Below are 25,530 nucleotides of genomic sequence, written 5' to 3' on the forward strand. Positions count from 1 at the left end.
GCCGCGGGCCTGGCCCTGGCGACCATGGCTTCAGGCACGTCCGGCTGTCCCTGCCGCCAGCTCCCAGCGCCCTCGCCCCCCACTGCCTTCTTCCCCGGGCACTCTGAGCTGGACGTCCACCAAGGACAGGGCTCTTTCCCGCCGGGGCCTCCCCTCCTGCTGCCCTGCCTGGACGCACGCCCTCCTCTGGTCCTGGGGACACCTAGGCCTGCCTTCCTCCAGACGCCCTCGGCGTCCCCGGGTGTCCACTCCAGTCCTCTCTCTCTCCTTCTCTCCTCTGGCCGAGGCTCTGGGGTCAGGCTGCTGCACTGTGGCTGACCCTGCAGGGCCCACTCCCACTCTGGTCCCGTGCACGGCTCTCCAGGCGGAGCCGGCCACGCCCGGCCCAGGAGCGGGCCGGCCTGGTGCCCTGGAGAAACCCCGGGGCAGGGTCAGCTCTGCCCCTCCCGGCTGGGGACCGGGGAGGCGTCCCCTGCGGAGCCTCCGCTTGCCGGTCAGTGAGGCGGGCAGCCCCTCCGCGGTGGCCGACCCCCCCAGGGCGCCTCCAGAGCACGGGGCGCGGGCGGGGCGCCGGATGAGCGCTCACGCTGCCTCTGCTCTGTGCAGGTGACGGACGGCGGCACCATCAAACAGAAGATCTTCACCTTCGACGCCATGTTCTCCACCAACTACTCGCACATGGAGAGCTACCGCAAGCGCGAGGACCTGGTGTACCAGTCCACCGTCAGGTGAGGCTGCCGCGGGCAGGGAGCGGGCAGGGAGCGGGCAGGGAGCCTGAGGCCACTGAGCCCAGAGAGGGCGAGCCGGGCGCCCACGTCACACAGCCAGGAACGACCGAGCTGCAGGCTCGGGCAGGACACGACCCGACCCCTGGACTCCCAGGCCAGAAGCAGCAGGGGAGGAGGGGGAGGCCTCCCTGTTTTCCAGAAGGCCACAGAATGGGCTAATCAGGTCCCGTTCCAGGCCCGCCATTTTCCAGGTGTGTGCCCAGCCCTCTTCCCATGCAGAAGGACCCCCGGCCTGTCCTGCCCTGGCCTTTCCCACCTGCTGGTCTCTCTCCCGCTTTGGTGGCCTGGCAAACTCCTCCCCAGCCTTCAGAACCCCAGGCAGCCGGGCCGGTGTGGGGCACTTCCCTTGGATCAGCCCCCACGGTGGGCCGCTGTCCCAGGCCCCGGCCTCCTCCCGGGCACCCCTGCGTCAGCGGAGGGCAGACCCGCCGCGTGTGGCACACTCCGCTGACATGGGTCCTGCACCCTCACCTGCGCTCCCTGGGTGGCTGGGCCTCCAGGGTGTGCCCGAGGCCACGTGCCTCTGGTCGTGACCCAGGGCAGGTGAGGCCGCAGCCCTGGGGGATCGCGAGGCCCAGCTCCCCTCAGCTTGAACCCCGGCCTGGCGCACAGTAGGTGCGCACCGAGATCAGTGAAATGAGCCGAGGACCTGGCGGCTGGGCCCTTGGGGCCTCAGGTTCCTCGTGGGTAAAGCTGGACCACGGGACAGGAAGTGGCCAGGGCGCCTGCAGCCCTGCAGGGGATGCGGCTGGGTCCTCCTCCGTCTGCTCCGGTGGGAAGGGGAGGTGTCCTGCTCCCCAGGGGCGCCTGCTGGCGGGTCCCCTCTCAAGGTCGGGACTGCGGTCGCCTCGGGGAAGCTGCGGGCAAGGGCTCTGAGCTGGTGAGGGGCCGCCCCTGCCCCGTCCACCCACCGGTCGCTTCTCCTGGACCCAAAGGGATCAGGCACCTTAGAGCATCAAGTCCCGCCTGGGATGAGCCAAGCGGCCAAGATGGAAGCAAGAGGGGGACTCGTTGGAGAAGGTCACCAGCCCGGGAGGCAGAGGCCGCCGTGCAGCCGGTGGACTCTGGGTGTTCTCCAGCCTCCAGAGCCCGACCCTGCCTGCTGACCGGCAGCCGGGTCCCTGAGGAGCCCACACCCGCCTCTCCACCCTGTCCCCTTGATGCCCCTGCACTGGCGCGGCCTCCAGGGCGGCTCCTTGGCCTCCGGAGCAGACCACAGCAGACCACAGGCCTCTGCCCGCGGGACCTCGGGCCGCAGCCGTGGCCTCCCTGCCCGCGCTTCCCCTGATGGTGGAATGGGTGAGATCGTGTCCTGTGGCCAAGTGGGACGTGTGAGTGGATTTCGGGCTGGTTCCTCCGGACGGAGAGGCACTGCTGGCCTCCCACGGTGAAGGCCGCAGCCTGCCGGCCGCAGCCCCGCCACCTGAGAAGCAAGCCGCCATCCAGGGTGGCACAGCCGAGGCCGCCCCCCCCCCCCCCCCAGACCCTTCCTCCCCAGCTGGAGCAGACTCACCTGTTCACGAGTCTCGTGAAGCCTGCTGCCTACACGCTTGGTCCTCCCAAACCGTCCAGGCGAGTGGTATTGTTAGGACTTCTCTGGTCCAGAGGCGATTTTTTTTAACAGAAGAGGTCAAAGTTGAGTAAGGTCAAGAGTCTGCACTGGAATGGCATGGTCAGACATCAGACCACCTCCTTCTGCCCCTAAAGCTTCTTGACTTGATACTCAGGAAAACCAAGGCTCAGAGAGGTTATGAATTTACCCAAGGTCACACAGCAACCCTGACTTAGCCGAGTCCGAGTGCTTTTATTCCCTGTGTGAGGGCTGGCTCTCCTCATCCTTCTCCCTGAGCCCCATGACACTGGTGGTCTCCTAGGCGGAGAGCTGAGCCACCCATTTGGTGAACGCAGGGGCTCAGGACCTCTGAAATCTCATGGGATGGCAGAGAGCTGCAGGGGCAGGAGGACGAGTCGCCAGGCTGCAGGGCCTCGGGCTGACTGCAGGGCTGGGCGTCCGCATTTACATATAAATGGAGATAGTTACAAATTAATGCATCTCAACCGGAGGCTGCCTGTCTGAGCTGCGCCCTCCGGTCCTCCGGTCCTCCTGTCCTCCTCCGCTGTCCTCCTGGTTGGGGACATTACGATTGGCTGCAAGGCGCCCGGGACTCCCCCAGCCCCTCCCCTCCTGGTGGGCCCCAGGGACCAAGTGGAGTGGGTGCAGGTGTCCCGGGGAAGGTGTTCGACCAGCGCCGCCTGCGAACCTGGCACTGGGACTGGGGGCAACTGTCCTGGGAGGGACTGTCACAGAGCAAGACCCACCTCTGGGGCCACAGAGCCCACTGGTCAGTGGCCAGTTCCCTGTGGACCCGGGAAGGCAGCCATGGCGGCAGCAGCCAGGGCCGTGAGCAGGGAGAGGGGCCGTCACGGGGAGAAGGCAGAGGGCAGGGCCTCCGGAGGAGAGGGACCACCAGCCGCGAGGTCTCTGAGGTCTGACAGAGGGGACGGCGTGGGACTCTGGTCCGCTGTGCGTGGTCGCACCCCAGGGAGAGAGGCCTGGCTAGGGACGCAGGGCGGCGGGTCACCTGGGCCCAGCCCTGCTTCTCACGGAACTTGCTCTGACCTGGCTGGGACTCTGCTTCTCAGCATATCTCCCCACGTCCTGGAACCCTGTCTGTAAAGGCCACCAAGGTCCCTTTCAGGCTGACCTGTGTTCCTCGGGCCTGCCACCCTTGCTTTTTATTTTATTTTTGTTGTTGTTGTTATTTACTTATTTATTTGGTGCTGGGGTGCCGCTGCTGAGCCACATCCCCAGTTCTTTTTAGTTTTTATTTGGAGACAGGCTCTGGCTAAGTTGCTGAGGAATTTCCTAAGTTGCAGAGGCTGGCCTCGAACTTGTGGTCCTCCTGCCTCAGCCTCCAGAGTCCCTGGGATTATGGGTGTGTGTCACTGTGCCTGGCCATCAGTTGCTTTGTAAAGGACCGCCTGGGGGTCCGCGGGTGGGCCAGGCCTGTGGGATCCTCTCCCTGGGGGTCCGCGGGTGGGCCGGGTCTGTGGGATCCTCTCCCTGACCTCGCGTTCTGGTTGTGGTATGTCTGCCACCTGTTAGGGAGGAGCGGATGTGGTGAGGCCGTCCTGGCCTCTCCTCTGCCCTCACTCTGGCCAGTGTGGGCACCCGGGTCCCCTCCCCAGGGCTTCCCCGGCCACCAGAGTGACCCAGCCCAGACGTCCCTAGGAGCAGCCTGTCCCGGAAGCGGTGATGGTGTGGGATGTGTCCTGGCCCTTCCCCCGCGGGGAGGCACCTCCAGGCGGCCCCCACCCGGAGCTTCCCCGGCTGCCCGCCCGCTGCCCACGCGTCCATTCCAGGGACCCCTGGCTCCCCAGCCGTGTCGGGCTCTGCTTCTCGGGGCCGCCCCAGGGGAGACGGGAGACGGGAGAGGTGAGGGTCCCCTCTGCTCCTGAGCCCAGCGTCCGCCAAGCTGGCCCCCGGCACCTGTGCACCGGGCAGGAGGTGGAGGGCAGCCGGGCGCCTGGGGACACGGGCTTTCCTCCCGCCACCGGCCACCCCGGGACCAGAGAGGCGGGTGGGCTGCCCGGGGCTCCAGGGGGGCAGCGAGGGCCCCGGAACAGCGGCCACGCCTCCCACGCTGGGCTGGTCAGTCGGGGGATGAGGGGACCCGGGGCTGGGAGCAAAGGGGAGGCCGGGCCCCAGGGAGGCCCAGGCTTGGAGCATCCCCAGAGCTCCGCCTTCCGAGAAGAGGACGCTCCTGTCCCCTGGTGCAGGGAAGGCCCCGAGGACGGGTCCTGGGCCTGGATCTCCAGTGCCTGCCTGTCCCAGGCCGGTGGCCTGTCCACACCTGCAGGCAGTGGGTCCCTTTGCCGGCCGCGTGGCCAAGGAGCAGGTCACCTCGGGGTGGAACCCGCGGGCCGTCCCTCCCCCCCGGCTGCCGATCCGTGTCGCGGAGGCCTCTTGCTGCTGGCGGGTCAGGGACTATGATGGACACACAGTGGTGACATAATCAGCCGTCCTTGGAGGCCCCGGATGGCGGCAAGGAGACGGCCTATAAAAATACGTTCAGAATAAGAAGGGAGCATATTTACGTCGCGTGACGAGTGTGGCCAAGGAGATAAGGTGGCAGGAAAGGGGACAAGAACAGGTGGCCAGGAAAGACCTGTAGCCTCAACGCAGCCAGCAGGGCTGGGAGGGAGGCCACCCAGGGAGGGCTCGGCAAGCACAAAGGTCCTGTGGCCAGAGGGCCCTCGGCCAGAGCAGGGAGTACGGAGGCGAGCTGGCTTTTGTCCCTGTGTCCTGGGCCCCGAGGGCGTGGCCTGCTGTGACAGGGCTGGGGCAGCTCCGCCCGGGTGCTGAGCACAGGGTGGGTGGAGGAGCTGGGAGGAGGCTCGGGTCCCCGTGAACCTGTGAACACGGCCGTCCTCAACCCACGCTGGCCGTGTGGGCGGGTCTGGGGAGAGGAGCGCGAGGGTCCGCCTTCCCGATCGCATGGAGGGGCCGGGCCCGCGGCAGACCCAGCCGTCACCGTCACCCTCCAGGACACGAGCAGCCTCTGCCCCACACAGTGTTCAGAGCTGCAGCGGGCACGGCGGTCAGTGCCCACCCTGAGCCCCGCTGCCTCCCCGGCCCTGGGCGTCTGCTTCCCCCGCGGCTGTGTCCGCTTGGGCTCCGCATCTCCGGAACCTGCTTGGCATTTGGAGAGGAGCAGTGGGTACTTGCAGGGTGGCGGGACAGAGAGCAGGACGTGGAGAAGGCAGCACAGGGTCCAGCCCCACAGCCATGTCCCAGGGAGGCCGGGGAAGGGCCTGGAGGAGTCAGAAGGTGGAGGCCAGGAGGGGAGGCCGGGAGGGTGGCCTCCGTAGCAACCCTGGAAGCAGGAGTGGGGCTGGGCGACTGCGAGGCGGGGCCTTCCGGCCGGGCCTCTGAAGTCTGTTCTGATGGGCAGCCCGCTGGTTCTGAACCCACACCCGACTGCTCCGCCCAGAGAGCAGAAGGGTCTGCTCGCCTCCGAGAAGCCAAGTGCTCCTCCGGCGGGCGGGCGGGTGATGGGCCGCCGACGCTCTCTTCAGCATTGGGACAGAGAAGGGCGCCGCCATGCTCCTCGGACTGAAGTCTGATGCTGGCTCCGTCCCCTCTGCACAGCCAGGTGACACGTCGCATTATTTACCTACTTGTCGGTACTGGGGCCTGAAGCCAGGGCCCTTGACACTCAGCCTCAGCCCCAGTCTTCCTTATTTTGAGAAAGCCTTGCTGAGTTGCTGTGGCCGGCCTCCGACTTGCCGTCCTCCTGCCTCAGCCTCCTGAGCTGCTAGGACTCCAGGCACCCACCGCCGCCCGCCCTGCATCTTCTTTTCTTCTAAATACACGGAGCAGGCGCTGCTGCCCGGAAGCTGTCCTGCTGGCTCGGCCACACGGCGAGGGCGTGTTGAATGCCAGCCAGGTTCTGCGCTGTGCCAGGCTCCGGGCCACAGGGCTCGCAGGCCCTGCCTTGTGGAGCCGAGTGCCCGAGGGACCCCCATGCTGACCCTCTGTGCGCCTGCTCTTCTTCCCCCGCCAGACGTCAGCAGGAACGTGAGCGAGGGCCACGTGGTCAGAGTAGCCTGAAGCCACCCTGCGCTCCAGCCGTGGCGGATTGTCTCTCAGCTGGAAGCCCCTGAGTGGGAGCGGGTCCCCTGGGGAAAAAGCAGGCCCTCGGCCTCTCCCTTGGGCCTCCCCTGGGCAGCAGGACACCCACCCGTGGGCTGTCTGCTGGGCGGAACGGTCCGCGGAGCTCCTGCAGAGGGGCCTGTTGAGGGGCCTGTTCCTGGGCCCACCGGGACAGAACTTCAGTTCAGGCTGGGGAAGGGCCGTCCGTTCTAAAACACCTTCTAGATATTGGCAGTGAAGTCTGGAAAGCCCGGCCCGAGTGCAGACTGGGGCCAGGACCTCGGGGAAAGCGCCCGGGCACAGAGGGTTGGGTTGTGGCTGGCAGCCCCTGGCCCACAGTTCTGAGGCCCCCGCAGCCAGACCTCTGGGTTTGAAGGTGATAAGACTGCCGAAGCCATCCTGGGGGCAGTGGCGCACACCTGGAAGCCCAGCAACTTGGGAGGCTGAGGCAGGAGGATGGCAAGATCAAGGCCAGCCTCGGCAACTTAACAAGACCCTGTCACAAAATAGAAATAAAAAGGGCTGGGGATGTGGCTCCGTGGTAAAGTGCCCCTGCTTTCAATTTCTAGTACCAAAGGGGAAAAAAGAAAAGGAAAAGAAAGAAAGAAAAAAAGAAAAAAGAGGTAGAGGCCCACAGTACAGGCCTGTTGCATCGAGAGGCGGATGAGTGATAACCAAACAGGAAATCATCATCTCCGTCAGCAAATCCCTTCCCATCCCTCATCAGGGTGCACCCTAGCAACCAGCCCATGGAGAGGAATCTTAGATACATTGGACCGTATCTAAGATGAATGACATGAAAGAACAGAGAGGTGCAGTCACTTGCCCAGGGTCACACAGCTTGTGCAGGGTAAGCCTGTGTGGCACGCCCTTGGGCTATTGGAGCCTTGTCCATTCACTGGGCCATTGTGGGCAGGCTCATCTGACCAAAAGGAATTGAGTGCCCACCCCATGCCAGCGCCCTAGACTTGGGTCTTAGTGAGGGAGCCTTAGCTCCCACCCTGGCACAGGCCTGTGCATACACGCACTCACTCTGCTGCGCAGGGTCCCTGTGTCAGGTCCCTGCCCTTCCCTGCCTTCGGAGCCCAGGGGAGCTCCAGGCTCAGCTCGGTCACCCACCTGGCCGGCCCCTCTTCCCGACCCCTCTCCAGAGGCAGAACCCACCAGCGTTCTGCCTTGGCCTCTCCTGCCAGCTGAACTGGCCACTGTGCCCCCACTGGGGCCTCACTCAGGGCAGGGCCGCACCCAGTGGCCGGCAGCGTGTGCCCAATCTGGTCCCCTGCCCGCTGCCCCCAGGGTCTGCTGCCCCTCTTTGTTTCTGGACACGTGGCCTCTGGCTTCCCTCCCTCCTTTATTTCTCCTGCCCAGACCCTGCCGCCCCTGGGGGCCGTGACTCCCTCTGCAGGGGGCCAGCTGCATGGGCCAGGCTCGTTCGCGCCCCTCTCAGCTTGGCCCCCATTAGCCCAGCATCCCCCCAGCAGCTGGGACCTGGATCTCCACACCCAGAGCCCCAGGGGCTTCAAGGAGGCCCCTGTCCACCTCTGGGGACAGTCAGGTGCCCTTGGGTGGGTCTGGGGCGAGCAGAGGCACTTGAGGTCAGGAACTAAGATGGCCGTTGAGTCCACAGCTGGCGCCTGGCAGCCTCCCCAGCCCCCAGACCCACAGGGAGGCCCCGGGCCCCACATTGCGCCCCATCCCGAGGGTCCTGGCCTGGGGAGGGACGCTTGCGCAGCTGTCTGCTGCCCCCTGGTGAGGCGCGGGGATATTGCCACCGGGGGTTGCTGTTGGTGGCCCTGGTCACCAGAGGAGCCCTGTGACTGGAGGGGAGGACCCTCCACTGCTCATCTCAGTCCCCGGTGCCCAGCACAGGGTCTCGGCAAAGCCTGGCCGAGCTGACGAGCCAGCAGAGATCCGAGTGTGGCCTTTCAGCCATCGGTGACCTGGTGAGGTCCCGAGGCCCCGCCGGACAGGCCAGGCCCCAGACCCTGCGCTCGGGGCCCAGGCCCAGCCAGAGGGCGGGACCTCCGGTGGCTCCTGGGCAGCTTCCCCAGCTAAGGGGCTGAGCCCACGCTGATATGGAGGACGGGAGCGGTGACGCGGGGCCTGTCCCCTTCCCTGGCAGCCACTGGCCCTAACCAGGGTGCGGGCTGGGCACTGGGCAGAGGCCCACCAGGAACAGGCGTGACGTGTGATGGAGGTCAGAGTGGTCTGGAGGTTGGCGAGTTAGCCCGCGGAGGCCTGCGGAGGCCGGTGGAGGCCGGGGGCAGGGCGCTGCCTCGAGAGGCCAGCGTGAAGAGCGGCGTCTGGCTCTGCAGGTCTGGGAGGGACTCCCAGAGTGGCCAAGGCTGCTGGACGGCTCTGGAGAGACCTGAGCTGCCAACTTGCGACCCCAGGCCGCGTCCACTCGATGGGACCCCGCAGGCGGGGACGGGGCATCCGGGCCTGAGGTAGCCCAGGGCGATGCCCACACAGGCAGGCTGGGGAGGCCACGCGGCGGAACATCCTGGGCCCCGGAGTCCGGCTGCTCCTGAACGTAATGAGAGTCGCTGAGGCCGATCTCCTTCCCGGCCTCCAGTGTGGGCCACGTGTGGGCTGATGGAGAGGGCGGGCAGCAGAGCCCCGCAGGCGTCGGCAGAGCAGGCCACCCCCAGCTGCCGCCACTGCGTTGGGTGGAGGGGCTCCTTCCTGAAGTGGGGAGACCAGCGAGGACCAGGTGGCTGGAGAATTCACAGTGGCCATCTGGACCAGCTCTGACCCCATTAGACAGTGAGTGAGAAGCAGTGGTCAGTGGAGATTCGGGGCCAGGGAGAGGGGTGGGCCCTCAACACACAGGCGACATTTAAAGCCACTGCCCCCTCCAGCCACCTGCGGCATCACCCAGGCCAACCCTCTCCTCTTCCAGATGAGAAACCAGGGTCCAGAGACTGTAGGTGACTTCTCTAAGGTCACACAGCAAGTCAACTACAGAATCGAAAGTCAGCTTCTGACTCCTGGGGAAACGGTTTCCCCCCGGGGCTGGTGCAGGGCCGAAGCCACAGCCTGCAGCCTGTGGGACAGAAGCGCTGACCTGGAGAGTAACTTATCAGTCTGCAGTTGGAACACCAGAGCCGAGAGGAGCCATCCCCACGTGCACGCGCTCCCTCGAACAGGCTCCTTCTACTTCCGAGTGAAAAATCAGTAGCCAGCCCGGTGGCTTATTGCTGACTACGTGACTACTTTATGGCTGGCATTCAAAACACCGAGGGCTGGACACGCCTTGGAAAGACCGGATGCGTGCGCAGAGCCGGGCCGAGCGCTGGCCGCCGGGCTCTCTCCACGTCCGCCTGGTGCTGAGACCTCCCTGCGTCTTCTCCTGTGGTCTCGTAAAGGCCCTGGTTCTGGGAGAGTCGCCTGCACTCTGGGGGCAGCTGTTCCCAGGCTGAGGGTCAGGGGGACCGGCCGTGAATGCCAGCCCCGGTGAGCCCCAGGGTCTAAGAGGGCAGTCGGCTGAGAGGCAGGAGGAGAGGCGCGTGACCTGCCAAGGTCACAGCCGAGGACACAGGAAGCTCTCGGTGATGGATGGGTGGATGGACAGACAGATGGGTGGATGGAAAGATGGATGGATGGATGGATGGATGGATGGATGGATGGATGGATGGATGGATGGATGGGTGGATGGATGGATGGATGGATGGATGGACAGACAGATGGGTGGATGGATGGATGGACAGACAGATGGGTGGATGGAAAGATGGGTGGATGGATGGATGGATGGGTGGATGGATGGACAGACAGATGGGTGGATGAATAGACATATGGATGGACGGATGGACAGAGGTGGATGACTGGAGGAGGTCCCGGCTTGTTATAAAGCTAAGCCTGAGTCAAGAAGAAGCGACACTTGTGATAGAGATAAAGGGGACGTGAGCTGTGGGTCTCCCGGCCAGACTAGGCCCCAGCTCCGCTGCAGAAACACAGGCCTCAGCTGGAACAACACAGTGACCTCCCACAGGCCGCAGCGTGGGGGCAGCCTGCCATTTTACACAAAGGAGAGGAGCAGAGACGTTGAGGGACTTGCCCCAGGCCACACAGCCCGTGGTGATGGAACTGGACCCGAGGCCATGCTCCTAAGGTCCAGCAAGGGCTGTCATTTCCTGTCCAGCCCCTGACAGCCGAGGTCCTCTAGGTCCCGCCATCATGGTCCCTCGATGCCCAGGTTCCTTTTGTACCCACACATCAGTCAGTGACCTTTCTAAGCTGAGGCCACCAGGGCTTGCCAGTCACTGGGGACAGACCCCCAGGTTACCCGGAGACCCACCCACCTGGCTGGCCTCCCGGTCCCTGCCTCTGCCTGGACAGCAGCCTCTGGTCGGCCTCTTTCCACCCCAGGACCTTGGCTTGTGCTTCTCTGCCACACACTTCTCCTGCCCAGGTCTTGACCAAATGCCACCTGGCAGAGACGGGCCACCTGCCAGGGTTCCCTCCGCGAGCCACCCGTCCTTCCAGCCCCATATCTGCTGGGTGGCTGCCTCCTTTTCCACAGGATCCATGGCTGTCCAGTAGGACCCCAGCCATTCATCTGGCCTCTCAAACAGGCACCCTGAGAGCAAGACTTGGTCCCTCGGGCTCCCTGTGCCCCAGGCTTCCAGAGACGCCAGCAGGCCTCCACACCAGAGGCCAGAGAGCGGCCCCACAAAGGGGTCACGTCCTGTGTGGGTCTGGAGCCCCAGCGACCCTGTGACCAGCATGACAGGGCGCTGCGGCCCAGCTGCGGCCCATCTCCGCCACGGGGGGCACGGGTGGTGGAGCAGGGTCCTGGGGACCAGGCATGAGCTCAGCGGGGCTGGGCCGGGGAGGAGCCAGGAGGTGACGCCCAAGTCCACCCCTGTGGGGTCTGACCTGCCAGGCTGGCCTGTGGCTTCTCGGGAGCTGCCCGTCGCCCCGGCTGTGCCTTGGCCTTGGCTCCTGGGCACGAGGGCTGCCTCACGGGGCTGAGACGGCTCCAGCCATGACTCTCCCTCTCCCCCAGCCCCGCCAGCGGCTTCCAACACTTAGTTAATCTCCCAGACCTCTGCTTCCCCTGGACAGTGTGCTGGAGCCATAGCCTGGGGGCCTGGGGACTGAGAGTGGCCGTGCCAAGGCGACCCGTCCAGTTCTTGTGTGCACCACACCCTGCCTTAAGCGCCCACTGCCCAGAGTGTCACAGCACAGCAGTCCTAGTGCCACCTTTATTTGTAGCAAAAAAGTTGAAGCTCAGAGAGGTTAAGCGACTTGCCCGAGGCCACACAGCAGTAACTCAAGCCCTCCACCTGGGTGGAGGCCAGCAGGGGGGCACCGGCTGTGGGACCCTGCTCTGTGGCGCTTGCCGCAGTGCTCTGCGCAGAAGCCGCGGCATGCCCGAGGACTTGGTCCCCAGGGGAGATGCCACACCCGCCTGGCCAGGCAGCCTGAGGACCAGGAGGGTACGTGCCTGGCCCAGGTGAGGCCCCCGCAGGGGCGGAGCGGGGACTGGGTGGGACAGCAGCCCGAGGCCCGCCGGCCTCCCCCTCCCCCACACTGCCGACCCTCCCCCTGGCCTGGGAATCAGGGCTGCCTCTTCCAAGACCTGGGGCGCTGGGCAGGCACCTGGCCCCTCGGAGCCCTGCATGGTCCGTTCCAAGACAGGCGGTCGGTTCCGCCACACCCCAGATGGCCTTTTCCCTCCTCAGCCTCCATTCCAGGGCTGAAGCCCTGCCTCCCCTCGCCTCTGCCTGGTGCGAGGCCTGGACCCCACAGCCATCAGCATGCGGTGCCCTGGGAGCCAGTGAGGCACGGGGGGCCCAGCAGAGCGAGCTGGCACGGAAAGGCTGGAGGGAGCTGGTCCCTACCCATTACCTGTCCCCACCCTGTCCCCACCCTGTCCCCACCCTGTCCCCACCCTGCCTGCCCAGCGTATGGCCAACTGGACAGAGTGGGAGGCCCAGCTCCAGCAGCTGTGGGCCGAGGGGGCCCTGGGTCCCTCACGAGCCCACGTTAGAGGCCGCGGTGCCTCCCGTCCTTCCAGGCTGAGGCACCTTGGTCTCCGCCGTCCCTTGAGGCCCCGGGGACTGTCCAGGTGCTTCTGTGGGCCCACTGTGCCCCCCGCCGGTTCATCTCCCCTTCACCTCAAGGCTTCATGTACACCAGGCAGGGCTTCAGGTGGAGCCCAGCTTGGGGGTCTACACCCTGCTGCCCACCTGCTGCCCACAAGGAGCAGAGAGGTGTCCCCAGCTCCCCGCCAGTTTCCCTCCCACCAGGGGGAAGTGCCTTCTGACTCTGTATCAGCAGCCTCATTCATCCTGTCCTCCACTGCGTGTGCAGAGACCCACACGCTCTGTGCCTATCTTTTGCTCAGAATAATACCTTGGAGATTAAGCTACATGTTGGCCCATGACCGTGGCTTGTGCTTTTTCATTGCTGCGTAGTGCTCCATGGCATGGATCTATTACCCACTCTCCTGTGAAGGACATTGGAGATGTGGCTTCTAGTTTTGAGCAGTAACAAGCAAAGCTGCTTTGCATATGGGCATTCACCCCCCAGCCCCCGCTGCGTTCCGGGAGAGGGCCTGCTGTGCACAGGGAAGGTGAGGCTCGGCGTCCACGGGGATAAGTTGGCTGGGCCTCTGTCACCCCCAGAAGGCCTAAAACCGTCCTGGGGCCTGAAGTCTGAAATCCGCTGTCGGCAGAGCAACAGTCCCTCTGGAAGCTTCCTCTCCGCCTCTGGTGGCCGCGACCGTCCTCGGTGTCCCTCGGCTTGGAGGTGCCTCACGCCAACCTCTGCCCCTGTTGTGACGGGCGCCTTCCTCCGTGGCTATGGCTCTGCCCACTTTCTCATGAGGACACAGGCACTGGTAGGACCTGCCGCCATCTGCAGGGACCTCACGTTAACCGGGCACGTCTGCAAAGATCCCGCTTCCAAGTAAGGTCACAGCACAGGGGCCAGGCTCAGACGTCAGCCTGCCTTAGGGGACACCCCACCCCACACGCTGCCTGGCAGCCTGCCAAAGTGCTCGTTCCTGTGCCCAGCAAGCTCTCAGGTCCAGGTGCCCCGGGGCCCCTCTGGACACGGCCACGGTGACTCCCTGTTCCTGAAGGTGCCCAGCCAGTTGTCCCCCAGAGCCTGGGAGAAGCGGCCTGGATACTCGTGGCGTCCACGTGCAGGGGCACGTGCTGCTGGGACGTTAATCAAGGTCACCTCGGGCGGCGTGCGCGGGGTGGGGCCGCAATCAGCATCAGCCGTCGGATTCATTTTTAGTGCTTCTGTGACAGGTTGTCACCAGCAGAGTGGCTTAGACAAGGCAGCTTTGGGACCATGCGGTGTGGGCTCAGAAGTCCCAGCCGGGGCTCACTGGCCGGGGCCGCCTGGTGCTCTGCCTCGCCTGTCCGGAGGCAGCCCGCATGCCTTGGCTTGTAGTCTCTCCCGGTCATGGTGTCACGCCAACCTCGGCGGCCACCGTCACCTCTCCTGGGACTCTGGCCTTGCCTCCCTCTGACTAGGACCTACGGGTCCCCTAGGCCTCGGGACCACACAGCCGCCTCTCTCCTCCTGGGCGCATCTGCAGGGTCCCCTTGCCGGGCGGGGTCTGCAGTCGTGGGCTTCAGGTGCCGGTCAGGGTGCGGGGTCTCCGGGGCGAGTGCTGCGGGCGTCCACGGGACAAGGTCCTGTATCCGTGTCCGCCTCCTGCAGTGGACCGGGCCCTCCTAGGACGAGCACGCCCCCTCCTTCCTTCCTGGGTCCCTGGTTCCGCATCACAGTCCAGTGCGGAGTGGACGGTGGCCCTGGCCTGCAGCCCTCGCCCTGTGTCCGGTCACCCCGGCTGGACCCTGCACGTAGCTGGCTGTGGTTCTCAGCTGTCCCTCCGTCTTCGGGGTGATGCAGAGGGCAAGGGGGCCTAGGGAGGAGGGGAGAGATGACATGGTGGGTCACCTGGAGTGGGGCTCCAGACACCTGAGTCCCTGCTCTGCCGCTCGGGCTGGGGGCCTGGCAAGCCACCCCCTCTGTGCCTTGGTCCCCTCACTAAATGGAGACGCTCCGCGGTGCCTGCCTTGGGAAGTGTTTCTGAGCTGAAGTGACACTAGCAAGTTGTCAGGACTGGCCCGAGGGACACAGTAGTGATCATGTGCTGAGCAGTGACTTGGGGTCCCTGCCACGTCCCAAAGCGACCAGTGTGCCTGCTCTGACAGGCTGGGCTCCAGGGGGACAGCAGGGACCCGTCTGGTTACCTGGGGCCCCCGGGTGATGGTGGCTGTCCCCCGGGGATGCGGCCAGGATGCAGAGCACAGAGCCAGCCTGCCCAGCCGCCCTGCTTTCTCAGTCTGCAACGCTGGCACCCAGACCCTGGAACCGTGCCCTGAGTCTTTCTGGAAACCTTGGCCACCGCCGGGAAGCAGGGGTCTCTTGGCCGTCCAGGGAAGACGTGGAAATTTGGCTCTGATCAGATTAGGCCCGTGTTGTGGTATAACTTTCGATATTCACCATAAAGCTAATAAACTAATAAATTAGACGGAATGGAAAGATCACCGGGCAAGGCGGCGGGCGAGGCCTCGCGGCAATTACTCTCGCGGCTGGGGCCAATTTCTCAAATTTCGCCTTGGCCAGCTCTCCGCAGCTCACGGTGTCCCTAATAAGGCATAACTCACTCTATAAACATTAAATCGACTTATTTATTTTAAATTACAGTGGAGCTGGAAGCCACCGTGATAACCCTGTTCTCCTGCCTGTGCGTAGCCGTGAGGTTCTGGGTTCTTTTTCTTTTAAACAAGGAAAATGTCTGGTCTGGGTTTCTGCCTCCAGCCGATGGCCGCGCCCCCTGCATGACCGTCCCTGGTCGGAGGCCAGACTCCCTCCCCTGGCCACGGAGGCCGTCCTGCCTGGCTCGAGATGACTCCGGCCTAATTCCTGCTGGTAATGGCACTGACATTTGCCAGACCCAGGACGGCGCTGCGGGCCAGGCCCTCTCGGGGCCACCCCGGGCTCCGCTCCGTCCGCCCCTGAGGCTGGCCAGGGGTGCCCTTGGCAGGAGAGGGGCTGCAGCCAGCTAGGACCAGCCGGTGGGGCTCGAGGCCGAAGCTTTGGGCATCACCCCGGCCCCTCTTGCAGCCACAGGCAAGCGGCTGGGAACACGGGCTGCGGGAGGCGCTGCAGGAGGCTGGGGCCGGGGGAGGGGACGAGCCGTGCCAGCAGAGGTGCCCTGCTCCGGGCAGTTTCTGTGGTGAGATGGAGGCTGGGCCCCGGGAGTCCTCGGGCCTCCCTGGCCTGTGATGCAGGCGCTGTGAGCAGGGCTGTGGGCAGAGAGGGGCCAGCCGGCCAGCGGGGTGGCTGGACAGCGGGCAAAGGCCAGGCAATGTGCCCAGAGACCTGCGGCTGGAGCAGAGGTCAGGGGCCGCACCAGGGTCTCGGCCGTGGGGAGCCCCAGACCACCTGCCTCCGGGGCTGTTCCCATGTGGCCCCCAGGGACGAGCACCACCCACGGGGTCTCTTCTCTGTGCTCGCATGTCCCTCCCAGGGAAGCGTCGCCTGACCCTCCAGCACAGCCAGCAGGTCCTTGTCGGCCAGGCGCTGCCCCCAGGGGTCTCAGTCCATCAAAGGCACATTCAGGTGGCTAGTTTCTCCCTGTGTCCTGCACTGAATGTAAGGTCCTCGAGGGCAGGAGGCGCCTGTCTTGTCACCGTGGTCATTACCCCGCGTCATCAAGCAGCACGGGTGACAACGTAGGTGGATTACGTGGTGGGGGTGTCGGCAGCAGATGCCCAGCGGGTGGGCAGACAGGTGGGTGGACACCCTCAGGTGCTGCTGGGGATCCAGCGCCCGCCTGGCCTGGAGGAGCCGCTGGCTTGCTCGGGCCCGGATCCTGGTGCCCCTCAGGCTGCTTTCTGGAAGGTACAGCTCCCGAGGGGAACCCAAGCCCGCTGGCCCCAAACCAGAGACACAGCCCAGGCCAGCTGGGCAGTCGGCCACGCAGTCCCCGGGCCTGGGCTCTGCCAGACGGTGGTCAGAGCGGGGGCAGGCGCCCTGGGGACCCCAGGGCAGAGCAGAGCTGTGGCTGCCCTCCTTCCCGGCAGGGCCTGGCCAGCGCCAGGGCCTCAGTTCTGGAGTCAAAGACGAGGGAACCGACGTCTGTCCTGTCAGCCCCACTCGGGGATCCCCGTGGACGCCCCTGGCCAGCCCAAGGGCCGCAGTCCTACGTCCTGCCTCAAGCTGGCTGAAGGTCACGAAGCCACAGGCTGCTAAGGGCTAAGGAGGTGGATGTGGGGATGGGGCCTGGCTCGGGCCGGTGCCAGCAGGGACTGCTCTCACTCCACGGTGACCACAGAGCCCCAGACTGTGGCTGGCCAGCTTCGTGCTGCCGGGATGCAGGTGGACAGACGGCTCACGGAGCCACCCTTGGAGGACAGAGCCCACGTTTGCTTTATTTGGCAGGATGGATGGACGTCCCTCCCCACCTCGCCCGGCCTGTGTGACCCGGGTGGGTCCCCGAGCCTCAGGTTCCTCATGGTGCCCGCCCCTCTGGCTCTTGGTGATTGTTCGAGAAGACCCAGGTCACGCTCAGCCCTGGATGGTCCCCACAGACGGCGGGTTCCCCAGGACCAGCACTCGCCCCTCTGCTGCAGGGTCTGTGTCCCGTCTGCGCGCCTCCTGGTGACGGCGGTGCAGGACCTAGTGTCTTGGACGGACGCTGAGCGGAGGCCCGGACGTGCCTGTGGTCATGGTTGCAGGCCCAGAGCTGCCCGCCTGTGCTCTTGGCTGCGACACCGCTCCCCTCGCCGAGGGAGCTACTCCCCAGCTCAGAACCAGGAACACCAGATCCCAGAGACTCGAGAGCCAGGCCAAGGACGGCTTGAACATGCAGGTTCTCGGCACTCGGCCAAAGCCGCCCTGCCCAGGCTCTCCGTGCACTCGATGAGTCCATGTCCCTGGGACCCCAGTCCTCTTCATCCCCCGCCCAGTCTCCCACCCACGTCGCTGTCCAGGCTTCTCCAAGAACAGCGCAGGCCAGCTGGGCAGTGGAAGGACACACCGACACACGCTGACCTCGGACAGGGGCACCCTCTCACGCAGTCCTGCAGGCCCACGGGAAGGACACTGTTACTACCAAGACGTAAGGTGGGGGCGGAAGCACAGAGGCTAGTGACGCTCAGGGCCACTCAGCGGTCAGCAGAGGAGCAGGGTGGGGCGTTCGTGGCCCGGGTGCCCCTCCGTCGCCCGCCGGCTCTAGTGGGGTCTGGGCAGGGTGGGCACAGTCGCCTGGGCAGGGCGGGCGTGCAGACCACTCAGAGCTTCCCGGGCCGGGGCTGCGGGCCACGCCACACCCCGCATGGCATCGCCGTTACCCACGTTGCTATGGGAACCGGGGAGCACGCCGACCTCCCAAACTCAAGGTGGGCGCTGTGGCTCCCTTCCCTCTTCTCGCCTCCCAGCAGAGCAGGACGCATCTCCTCACGCGGGCGACTAGCAGAAGGAACAGATGGCGGCTTTGGTTGGCGGTGACGTGCGCCTTCAAACGCACCAGGCTGCCAAGCTGCTGCTCAGTCCTCAGCTCGCCTCCACGGCCGGGCGTGCGTGTGTGTGCACGTGTGTGTGCACGTGTGTGCATTTGCATGTGTGTGCGTGTGCGCGCACGCGTGCGTCCTGTGTTTCGCAGGCCAGCATCTGTCTGGCGCTGGCGAGAAGCCCGAGGCCCACCCCAGGAGTGGGAGCCGACTGGGACCCGGGTGGGCCCTGGCTCCTGGGAGGCCACCGTGCCCGGCTCTTCCTAGGCAGGACCAGCCCTGAGCCCCCAGGGCCCTGCCACTCCTTGCTGTCCCTCCCGCAAGTCCCTCCCCACGGGCCTCACTCCCACGCTGCCGGCTCACAGGCCAGCCAACGAGCTCTGTCTGGCCCACACCGAATGTTTTTAATTAAAAAAAAAAAAGTTTCCAGTGAAACCAATGACAAACTTTTGAAAATCAGGAGCTCTCACATACAAATCCATATTGTTGGCTTTTCTTTAAAAAGCTGAAGATGTGACAGTTTTTTCTTTCTGGTTATTCCCAAATTGTAAGAAATGACAACCACAAGGAGTGTCTGGATGTGAGCAGAGAGTGAATTCTGCCTTCCCCACGGAGCACACCCCTCTCCGGCTCTCAAACCGAGTCGGGTAGGACCCGTTGGCGCTGTGTGCAAGAGAAATCCAAAATAATTGTGTCTCAAACTAGACGAAAATGCATTCTCCTTTCTCCTAAGAGTCTCAGGTGGCCTGTCCAAGACACGCAAGGACTCCAGCTTCTTCCCTCTTGATGTTCTGCTGTGTGTGCTCTTCATTCTCAAGCTTTCCTCAAAGTCCAAGAAGGCTGCTGCAGCTCCAGCCCATGTGTTACATTCTAGCCAGGAGAAGGAGAAGGGGAAGAAGGACACACCCCTCCTTTAAAGACCCTTCGGGAAGTTGTACTAAAACCCCACTTACATCCCATTGGCCAGAGAACTTCCTCACATGGCCGTCCTGCTGCAAGGGTGGCTGGGAAATAGCATCTTTATTCCACCAGCCAGCTAACTGTCTCAGTGACTACGAGTCGAGGAGCTATCCTCCGAAACCCGAGGGACAGCAGCTGTTCCAGATTCCGGACTTTTTCAGAGCCTGCCTGGGATATTTGCACGTCCATGAGCTTTCCTGAGGAGGGGACCCACGTCTCGGGGGGAATTCCATCTGTTTCATGCACACTGCCTGAGGGTAACTTTATATGCTATTTTTAATATTTTTGTGCATGAAACAAAGTTTCACGGTGTGGAACTTTCCTCTCCTGACCTCTTACTGGTGCTCAAAAAGTTTCGGATTTCTGAGCTTCTCAGGCTTCAGACGCGGGGGTTGGGGACACTCGACCTAGGGTCTCAGAGGAAGAGGACCCCCGGCTGAAGCCTCGTCTCCTCACCCAGGCTGCAAGCCCATGCGCACAAGCCCTTGGTTGTGGCTTTGCCCCTGTGCTTCTGTGACTTCCTGGGTAATTTGCATACTGTCCCTTGTCTTGCAAAGTTGTCCCAGGGGTCACAAGCACGTGATGGTGTAAATGTGTCACAAGCACATGATGGTGTGAATGTGCCTAGAGATGTGTGTCCCTTCTTCCCCGGGGGGTCCCATGGCCTCCTCCCTCCCCTGCTTCCTGTCTTGGTTCCAAAGCTACCTCTTCCCTGAAGCCTGCCCTGGACACTGTGCAGTTTAAGATCTAAGCCCCACCTCGGCTCCGGGTCCTGTCCATCCCCGCCCGGTCTTTATTTCTCACCGACAGGCGGCATTTGTTAAAGCTTCCTCTGCGCGCTCTCTCCCTCAGCCAGAATGTGGGCTCCACGGTGGCTTTTGTCTGTGTTCTTCACAGCTGTCCCGGAGGAGACCTGGCACATAGTAGGTGCTCAGTAAAAATATGTCAAGGGAATGAAGGAAGAATGACCGGAACGTTCTTCCCTTCCAAGCGCCAGGCCCAGTGCAGTGTGAGAGCCAGAGTAGGAAGCAGGATCCCTGCCCGTTTCCGTATCCCCGTGGCACGGAGCCCAGAGCCGAACACGCTAAGATAAATACCGATTACCTTGGACGGGGTCTTGGTGCCAGCGAGAGCCCAGGCATTTTAATTTTGTTTTGACAAAGAGGCTGCTGGGAGGCGGGCTGGCTCCTGCTCCTCTCTGCCACGGCCCTGGGTGCCCCGGCCTGCCCGACCCTGCCTTCGGCCCCATGCAGCTCAGGACAGTGCCTGATTGGCCTGCCCTACTTTTTAAGCGAAGCTAGATGAGGGATCGGGTCGTTAGCGGACTGACCCATAAGAGGGAGCTGGGAGTTTCACAGGGGCTGCAGAGCACAGCTGCTTTTAGCTCGGCTTTGATGAAGCAGCGGGCATCAGGCTCGGCCCTGCTGGCCCGTCAGCTGACCTGGTTGGAGAGCTTCCTGCAAGGCGCCAGGCCCCGCGGCAGCTCGGCAGAGAATGGGAGGGAAGCTTTGCTTTGACCCGGCCGGAGTAATTGGTCCTGCGCCACATCACCCCCTGGTCACCCAGAGGAGAGAGGCCTCCAGGCTTCTCCAACGATGCGTCCTCTTGATGGACTGCGAGGGCCACACCGGCCTGAGGTCCTGCCCTCAGTATTAGCTCTGTGACCTCGGATAAATTGCTTGGCCTCCCTGGGCCTCAGTTTCCTGATCTGTTAAATAAGGTTTGTCTTTGCACCTCCCGGGCGGTCGTACGGCAGAATGACAGGATGTGAGTTACCGCCGGGTCCGCGCCGGGCTTGGAGGAGACCTCACCCCGACTCTCCCCCTGCGGGACGCCGGGCTGATTGCCAGCCTGGCGGGCGGGCCAGGCCGGCTCGGCTTCTCTGGGTGGCAGGGTCGTCCATTTTTCTCGGGTGGAGAACCATCTTTGAGCCTTTCTGTCCCTCTCCCCCAGCTGGGCCTGACCCCCGTGGCCTCTGGATGCTTTGGTCCCTGTCAGGAGGGCACGCGTGATAGCTTCTTCCTGGACTTTGCTTCCAGGGAGTGTGGTCCCCGGAGAGAAAGGGGGCTGGCGGCCGGGCCCAGCCCGCGACCTCGCCTCCATGACCTCGGCTCCCGTCCTATTTGTCCTGTGACTCTTCCAACACACGTGTTCCGGCGGGCTGCCACTGACCCTCGGAGGGACCTCGCAGGAGCCCGGCCACTCCGTGCCCCACCCACCCCAAGAGCATGGCCCGAGGCGGGGGCCTTGACTTGGTGGGTAGGGGTCACTGGGAGACCACGTCCGGGTGGCGTAGGAACGGCAGACACTCACCGGCCGGTTCTGGTCCTGGGACGTCCACGTCTCTGCCCTGCGAGGACCTGGGTTCTCCTGAGCGCTGTCCTCCTCCCTGGGCCAGACACGCTCTGCCTCCGGGGTGGCCTGTGTGGTAAGGACCGAGTCCCCTTCGGTCCCACCGGCTCCGCCTCCTCGGTGGTGATGGGGTTTCCGCGTCTCAAGCTGGGGGTCCCGGACGTTCAGCCCAGAGCGGGCATGCGCGTGAACCGGTGCCGACGTGCAGCGCAGTGACCTGAGCCGACAGTTTCCACCAACATCCCTGCGCCTCCGTCTCCTCCCCTGGCGTTGGGGCAGCATCCACACCACGTCCCAGGTCCTTGTCAGGAGCCAGTTGTGACTTTGTTGACAGGTGGGGAAACCGAGGCATAGGTCTTCCATAACGTGTCCTAAATCACTCAACTCAGGCACGTTAGAGCTGGGAGCGTCTGGCTCACGGGAGGGATGGACACAATGGCTGCTTTTACTATTCCTAGGGGACAGGGATGTGGTGAGGGTTGCATGAGATCTGTTTCTGAAGTGTCTCCTGGCTGGGCATGGGGATGCATGCCAGAATTCCAGTGACCCAGGAGGCTGAGGCAGGAGGATTCCAGGTTCGAGACCAGCCTTAGCAACTTAGTGAGACCTTGTCAGAATTTTTTTTTTTATTATTATTATTTTAAAAGCGCTGGCAGTGAGACTGAGCTGAGTGGCAGAGCCCAGGTTCAGTCCCCAGGCCAAGAGGAGCGAGCGTCTCCCACAAGGCCTTGCACGCGACTCAGCAGGTACCAAGGCAGTCGCTGACTGGTAGAGATGAGTGAGGCCTGCTTGGCCCCCGGGACCCCCAAGGGTGAGTCTGACCTTGCACATAGCAAGGGCATGGCCAGTGCACTGGAGGAGGTGAAGGTATCTGGTATGAGGAGGCCGGAGTCTGGCCTCCCTGCAGGGCCTCCCTCCAGGGCCTCTCCAGCTGCAGGCAGCAGCCTCGAGGGCTTGCTTCTTCCGCCTCACCTGCATCTGGAGAGGGGCCCAGGGAGATTCCTGCAAAGAAACCCAACGAGCTCAGCTCGCCCTCTGCCTCCCGACTGCTCGCTGCCTGGCTTCTTCCATCTGACGTTCCTTTGGCCCTGTGCCCATTCTCTGCCCATCTCTGCCCGGAGTCATCTTCTAAGGCACATGTGACCCATGTCCTGTGCCCGCCGGGCCAGGAGGGTGTCCAGGGAAGAAGAGGGCGAAGGGCCCCCTGAACCCTGGGCCCTGCTGCCCTGGCCCGACCCTGCCAGGGTGAGCAGCCTTTGGTGAGGGGCTCAGTGAATCATTCAGGACCTGGAGGAGGGAGTGGTTTCCATGGCAGCAGCAAGAGGCTGAGAAAGGGAGGCCTGGAGAGGGGGCGGGAGCAGGAGGGGCGGGAAGCCAGGAGAGGGGTCTGCAGGAGGAGGGGCGGCAGGTGGAGGGGAGGAGGGGAGGGACCTGCCCAGATGGGGAGGGGGCCACCAGCCCAAGTCCGTCACCACCAGGGTCCCTGTCACTAACCTCCTGGCCTTGGGAGCCCCAGCTGGGCTCTCTTCGGCTTTCCTTGGGAAAAGGAAAACCAGATTTCTAAGAGCCAAATCCCCACACTGAAAACAGGCCCTGGCCAGGTTCCCGCTGGTAAGCCATGGCCGCATCTCTCGAGCTCCCTCAAGGCGGGAGTAAGGGGCCCATGGCCTCGGGACCAAGGGCTCCCCAGGCAGGACACAGCGGCTGAGGCCCTGAGGCTAGTGCATGGCCGTCCTGGAAGGCCTAAGAGTGGCCGAGCCCTGTTCCCTCCAGCCTGGCAGAGAAGGTCCAGAGTGGAGCCAGGACTGGCGGGGTCCTGGGGTTTGTGGTGGGGCAGGGCCTCCCTGGGGAAAGGGAGGCCAGAAAGAGGGGATGGAGGGGATGGAGGGCCCAAGCCCCACGCCTGCGCCCTTCCTCCATCACCCCGCCAGCTGGCGTTTGATTGGACGCCACAGAGGTTTTGCACCCATGGAGCGGTTTTGATGGAAACGGCTCTCAGGTTGAAAGCGGGGTGAAAAGTCACACTGATGGATTTTAAAGGCCCAGGAAAAGGAATTCAGCAGCCTGTGAAGGGGGAGGTGACAGAGCCCAGTGCCCAGGCTCAGACCCCCAGGGAGGGCTCTTCCCCAGGCTGTGGGCCGTGTCCAGCACTGCCCAGCCCCGCTGACCCCTTCAGGACCCCTTCAGCCTCCACCTGGTGCAGCTCGGGACTCAGGTGAGCCTGCCAGGTGAGAGGGGCCAGAACCTGACCTGACTCCCAAACAGGGCAGCAGAGTCCAGGGAGGTCACCCTAGAACATGCACCTGGCGTGCTGACTGTCTCCATTTAAAGACCCCTGGGGATTTGGAGACTGGCAGACACCGGAAGAGGCCTTTGACATCGCCAGGCTCCCTCCCGGCTCAGGAAGGGTACAGAAGCACCCCAGCCACCTCTCCTGGGTGTGGCACCCCCATGGGGTGCTCCTGACGCCCCCACGCACACGAGGAGGTTCTTTTCCTTTTTCCTTTTGTCTGTGAGACCAGAGTCCTGCCGTGCTGCCCAGTGGCTCTGACAGTGGATCTGACAGTGGATCACTGGGCTTAGGCGATCCTCCTGTCTCAGCCTCCCCAAGAGCAGGCCCGGGGAGTGCGATGCTGTGCCTGCCGCATGTCCCCAGCCCACCTTCCTGTCCTCCCGCGGGCCTGCTGTTGTCCGTGTGCTTCAGAGGACCCCAGAGGTGGGGGAGAGCCCTCTCTGTGCCCAACAGGGCCTGGCTGGCAGAGGCCAGGAGGCCCCAGCTGTGGGCCGCAGCCTGGTGGAGGATACGTGGCCTTTTCCCCTGTGCCTGGGGCAGGTGGGCCCCAACTCTCCAGCTTTGGGTGGCGGAAAGGACTCAGGGTATGTCTGGCTCGTGGGGCCCCCAACTCATCCAGATGGACTCAGCTGTGGGTGCTGCACACCTACTGTGCGCTATCCGCCTCTATCCAGGGCTCTGACACCATGACAGCCACCCACCCTCCAGTCACCTGCAGGGGTTGCCCATTGTCCCAGTTCCTGAGCCTGGATGAACGGCCTGGCCCTTGGCCTTGGGCAAGTCAGTCCCATGCCCTTCGGGTCTTGCCTGCTAATCGTCGGGTGGCCACCCATCTGATCTGCCTGGGGCTGGGACTTCCTGGGACGTGGGACTCTGGGTACTGAAGCTGAGTCAGCCCTGACCACCCAGACTAGCGGTCACCCTGGTAAGGGAATCAGGCTCCACCAAAGGGCAACATTAACAGAAGGAAGCTCCTCTCTGCCCATCCTTTGCCCATAAGGCAGTCCCCCCACCTAAGGGACAGCGTCACTGTCCACCTGCCTCTCAGCCTGGTGCTGTGCCCAGGTCCCCACCCCCACGTGCCTCTCTGAAGTTTTGCTAGAGGAGAAAAAAAAAAGGCTTGACCGGAAGGAGGAGAGGGGACCGTTGCTGGGTCTCAGATGACCTGTCCCTGTGTCCTCAGAGGTGAACCTCCACCCTCACAGGCAGGTGGCCCAGACGTGTCTGGACGCCCTGGAGATGGCTTTAGACAAGTCCACCAAGGCCTCCTCTGGGGACTGGCCTTCCTTTGAGCTGGGCTCTAACGTGGACCCACCTCCAGCAGGCCAGGAGGGACGGCGGGGGCGTCAGGAGCTGGAAGACGGATGGACGGGCAGGCCCAGGGCGGGTCCCGGAGGCAGAGGATGAGGCTCAGCCTCCAGTTAGCGCAGAGGGATAGGGGTGGAGGCTCAGGTTGTCTCCCACCAACTCTGTGGCAGCCCCTGGTGGTTGAAAGGACCCACCCGGTGTCATAAAGTCATTTCCACTTGACGGTATCCACCGGGCACTGCGCAGGCACCTATGGTCCCCAGCAGCAACTCACAGGGGGGTGCCCGTGAGCTTTCAGTGCTGAGCTCTGCGTCCTGCTTGCTCCTGGGGTCTAGGTGCTACCGCCAGTGGCCAGTCAAATACTCAGTCCTGGGGTTTGCACAGCCACCCAGGGTGTGCGAGGGACAAGCAAAAAGCCATGCAGACAGCCAGGGACAGGTGCAGCGAGGGCTGGCCTGCAGGTGCATATCCAGGCTGCTGGACCAAGCAGACAGCCCTGGGTTGCCCCCAGTCCCCAGCCAGGCTCTGCGGGCAGCAGGTGTGGGGGTGGGGAGCAGAGACGTCTCTGCACCCCTCTTTTTTCACAGAGCAGCAAACCCCTTTCCAAATGTCTCATTAGCAAGCACCCCATCAGCCCCAGGGCTGCTGGAGGCGTTGTGGCCGTTCTTCTGAGCTCAGCCTCGCTGC

The 25,530-nt window shown here is 63.9% G+C and overlaps 1 protein-coding gene across 2 annotated transcripts in view; it reads left to right on the forward strand.

The window, feature by feature from the left end:
* The window catches only part of IGSF21 (immunoglobin superfamily member 21), a 195,723-nt gene that overhangs the window by 127,564 nt on the left and 42,629 nt on the right, over positions 1 to 25,530 (forward strand). For both annotated transcript variants that reach the window (XM_079147178.1, XM_079147179.1), the window contains exon 3: positions 607 to 728. In XM_079147178.1, coding sequence (XP_079003304.1) covers positions 607 to 728 — 122 coding nt within the window. The remainder of the gene's footprint in view (positions 1 to 606; positions 729 to 25,530) is intronic.

This window comes from Sciurus vulgaris (genome assembly GCF_902686455.1).
Source record: "Sciurus vulgaris genome assembly, chromosome: 1".
Lineage (NCBI taxonomy): Eukaryota > Metazoa > Chordata > Mammalia > Rodentia > Sciuridae > Sciurus > Sciurus vulgaris.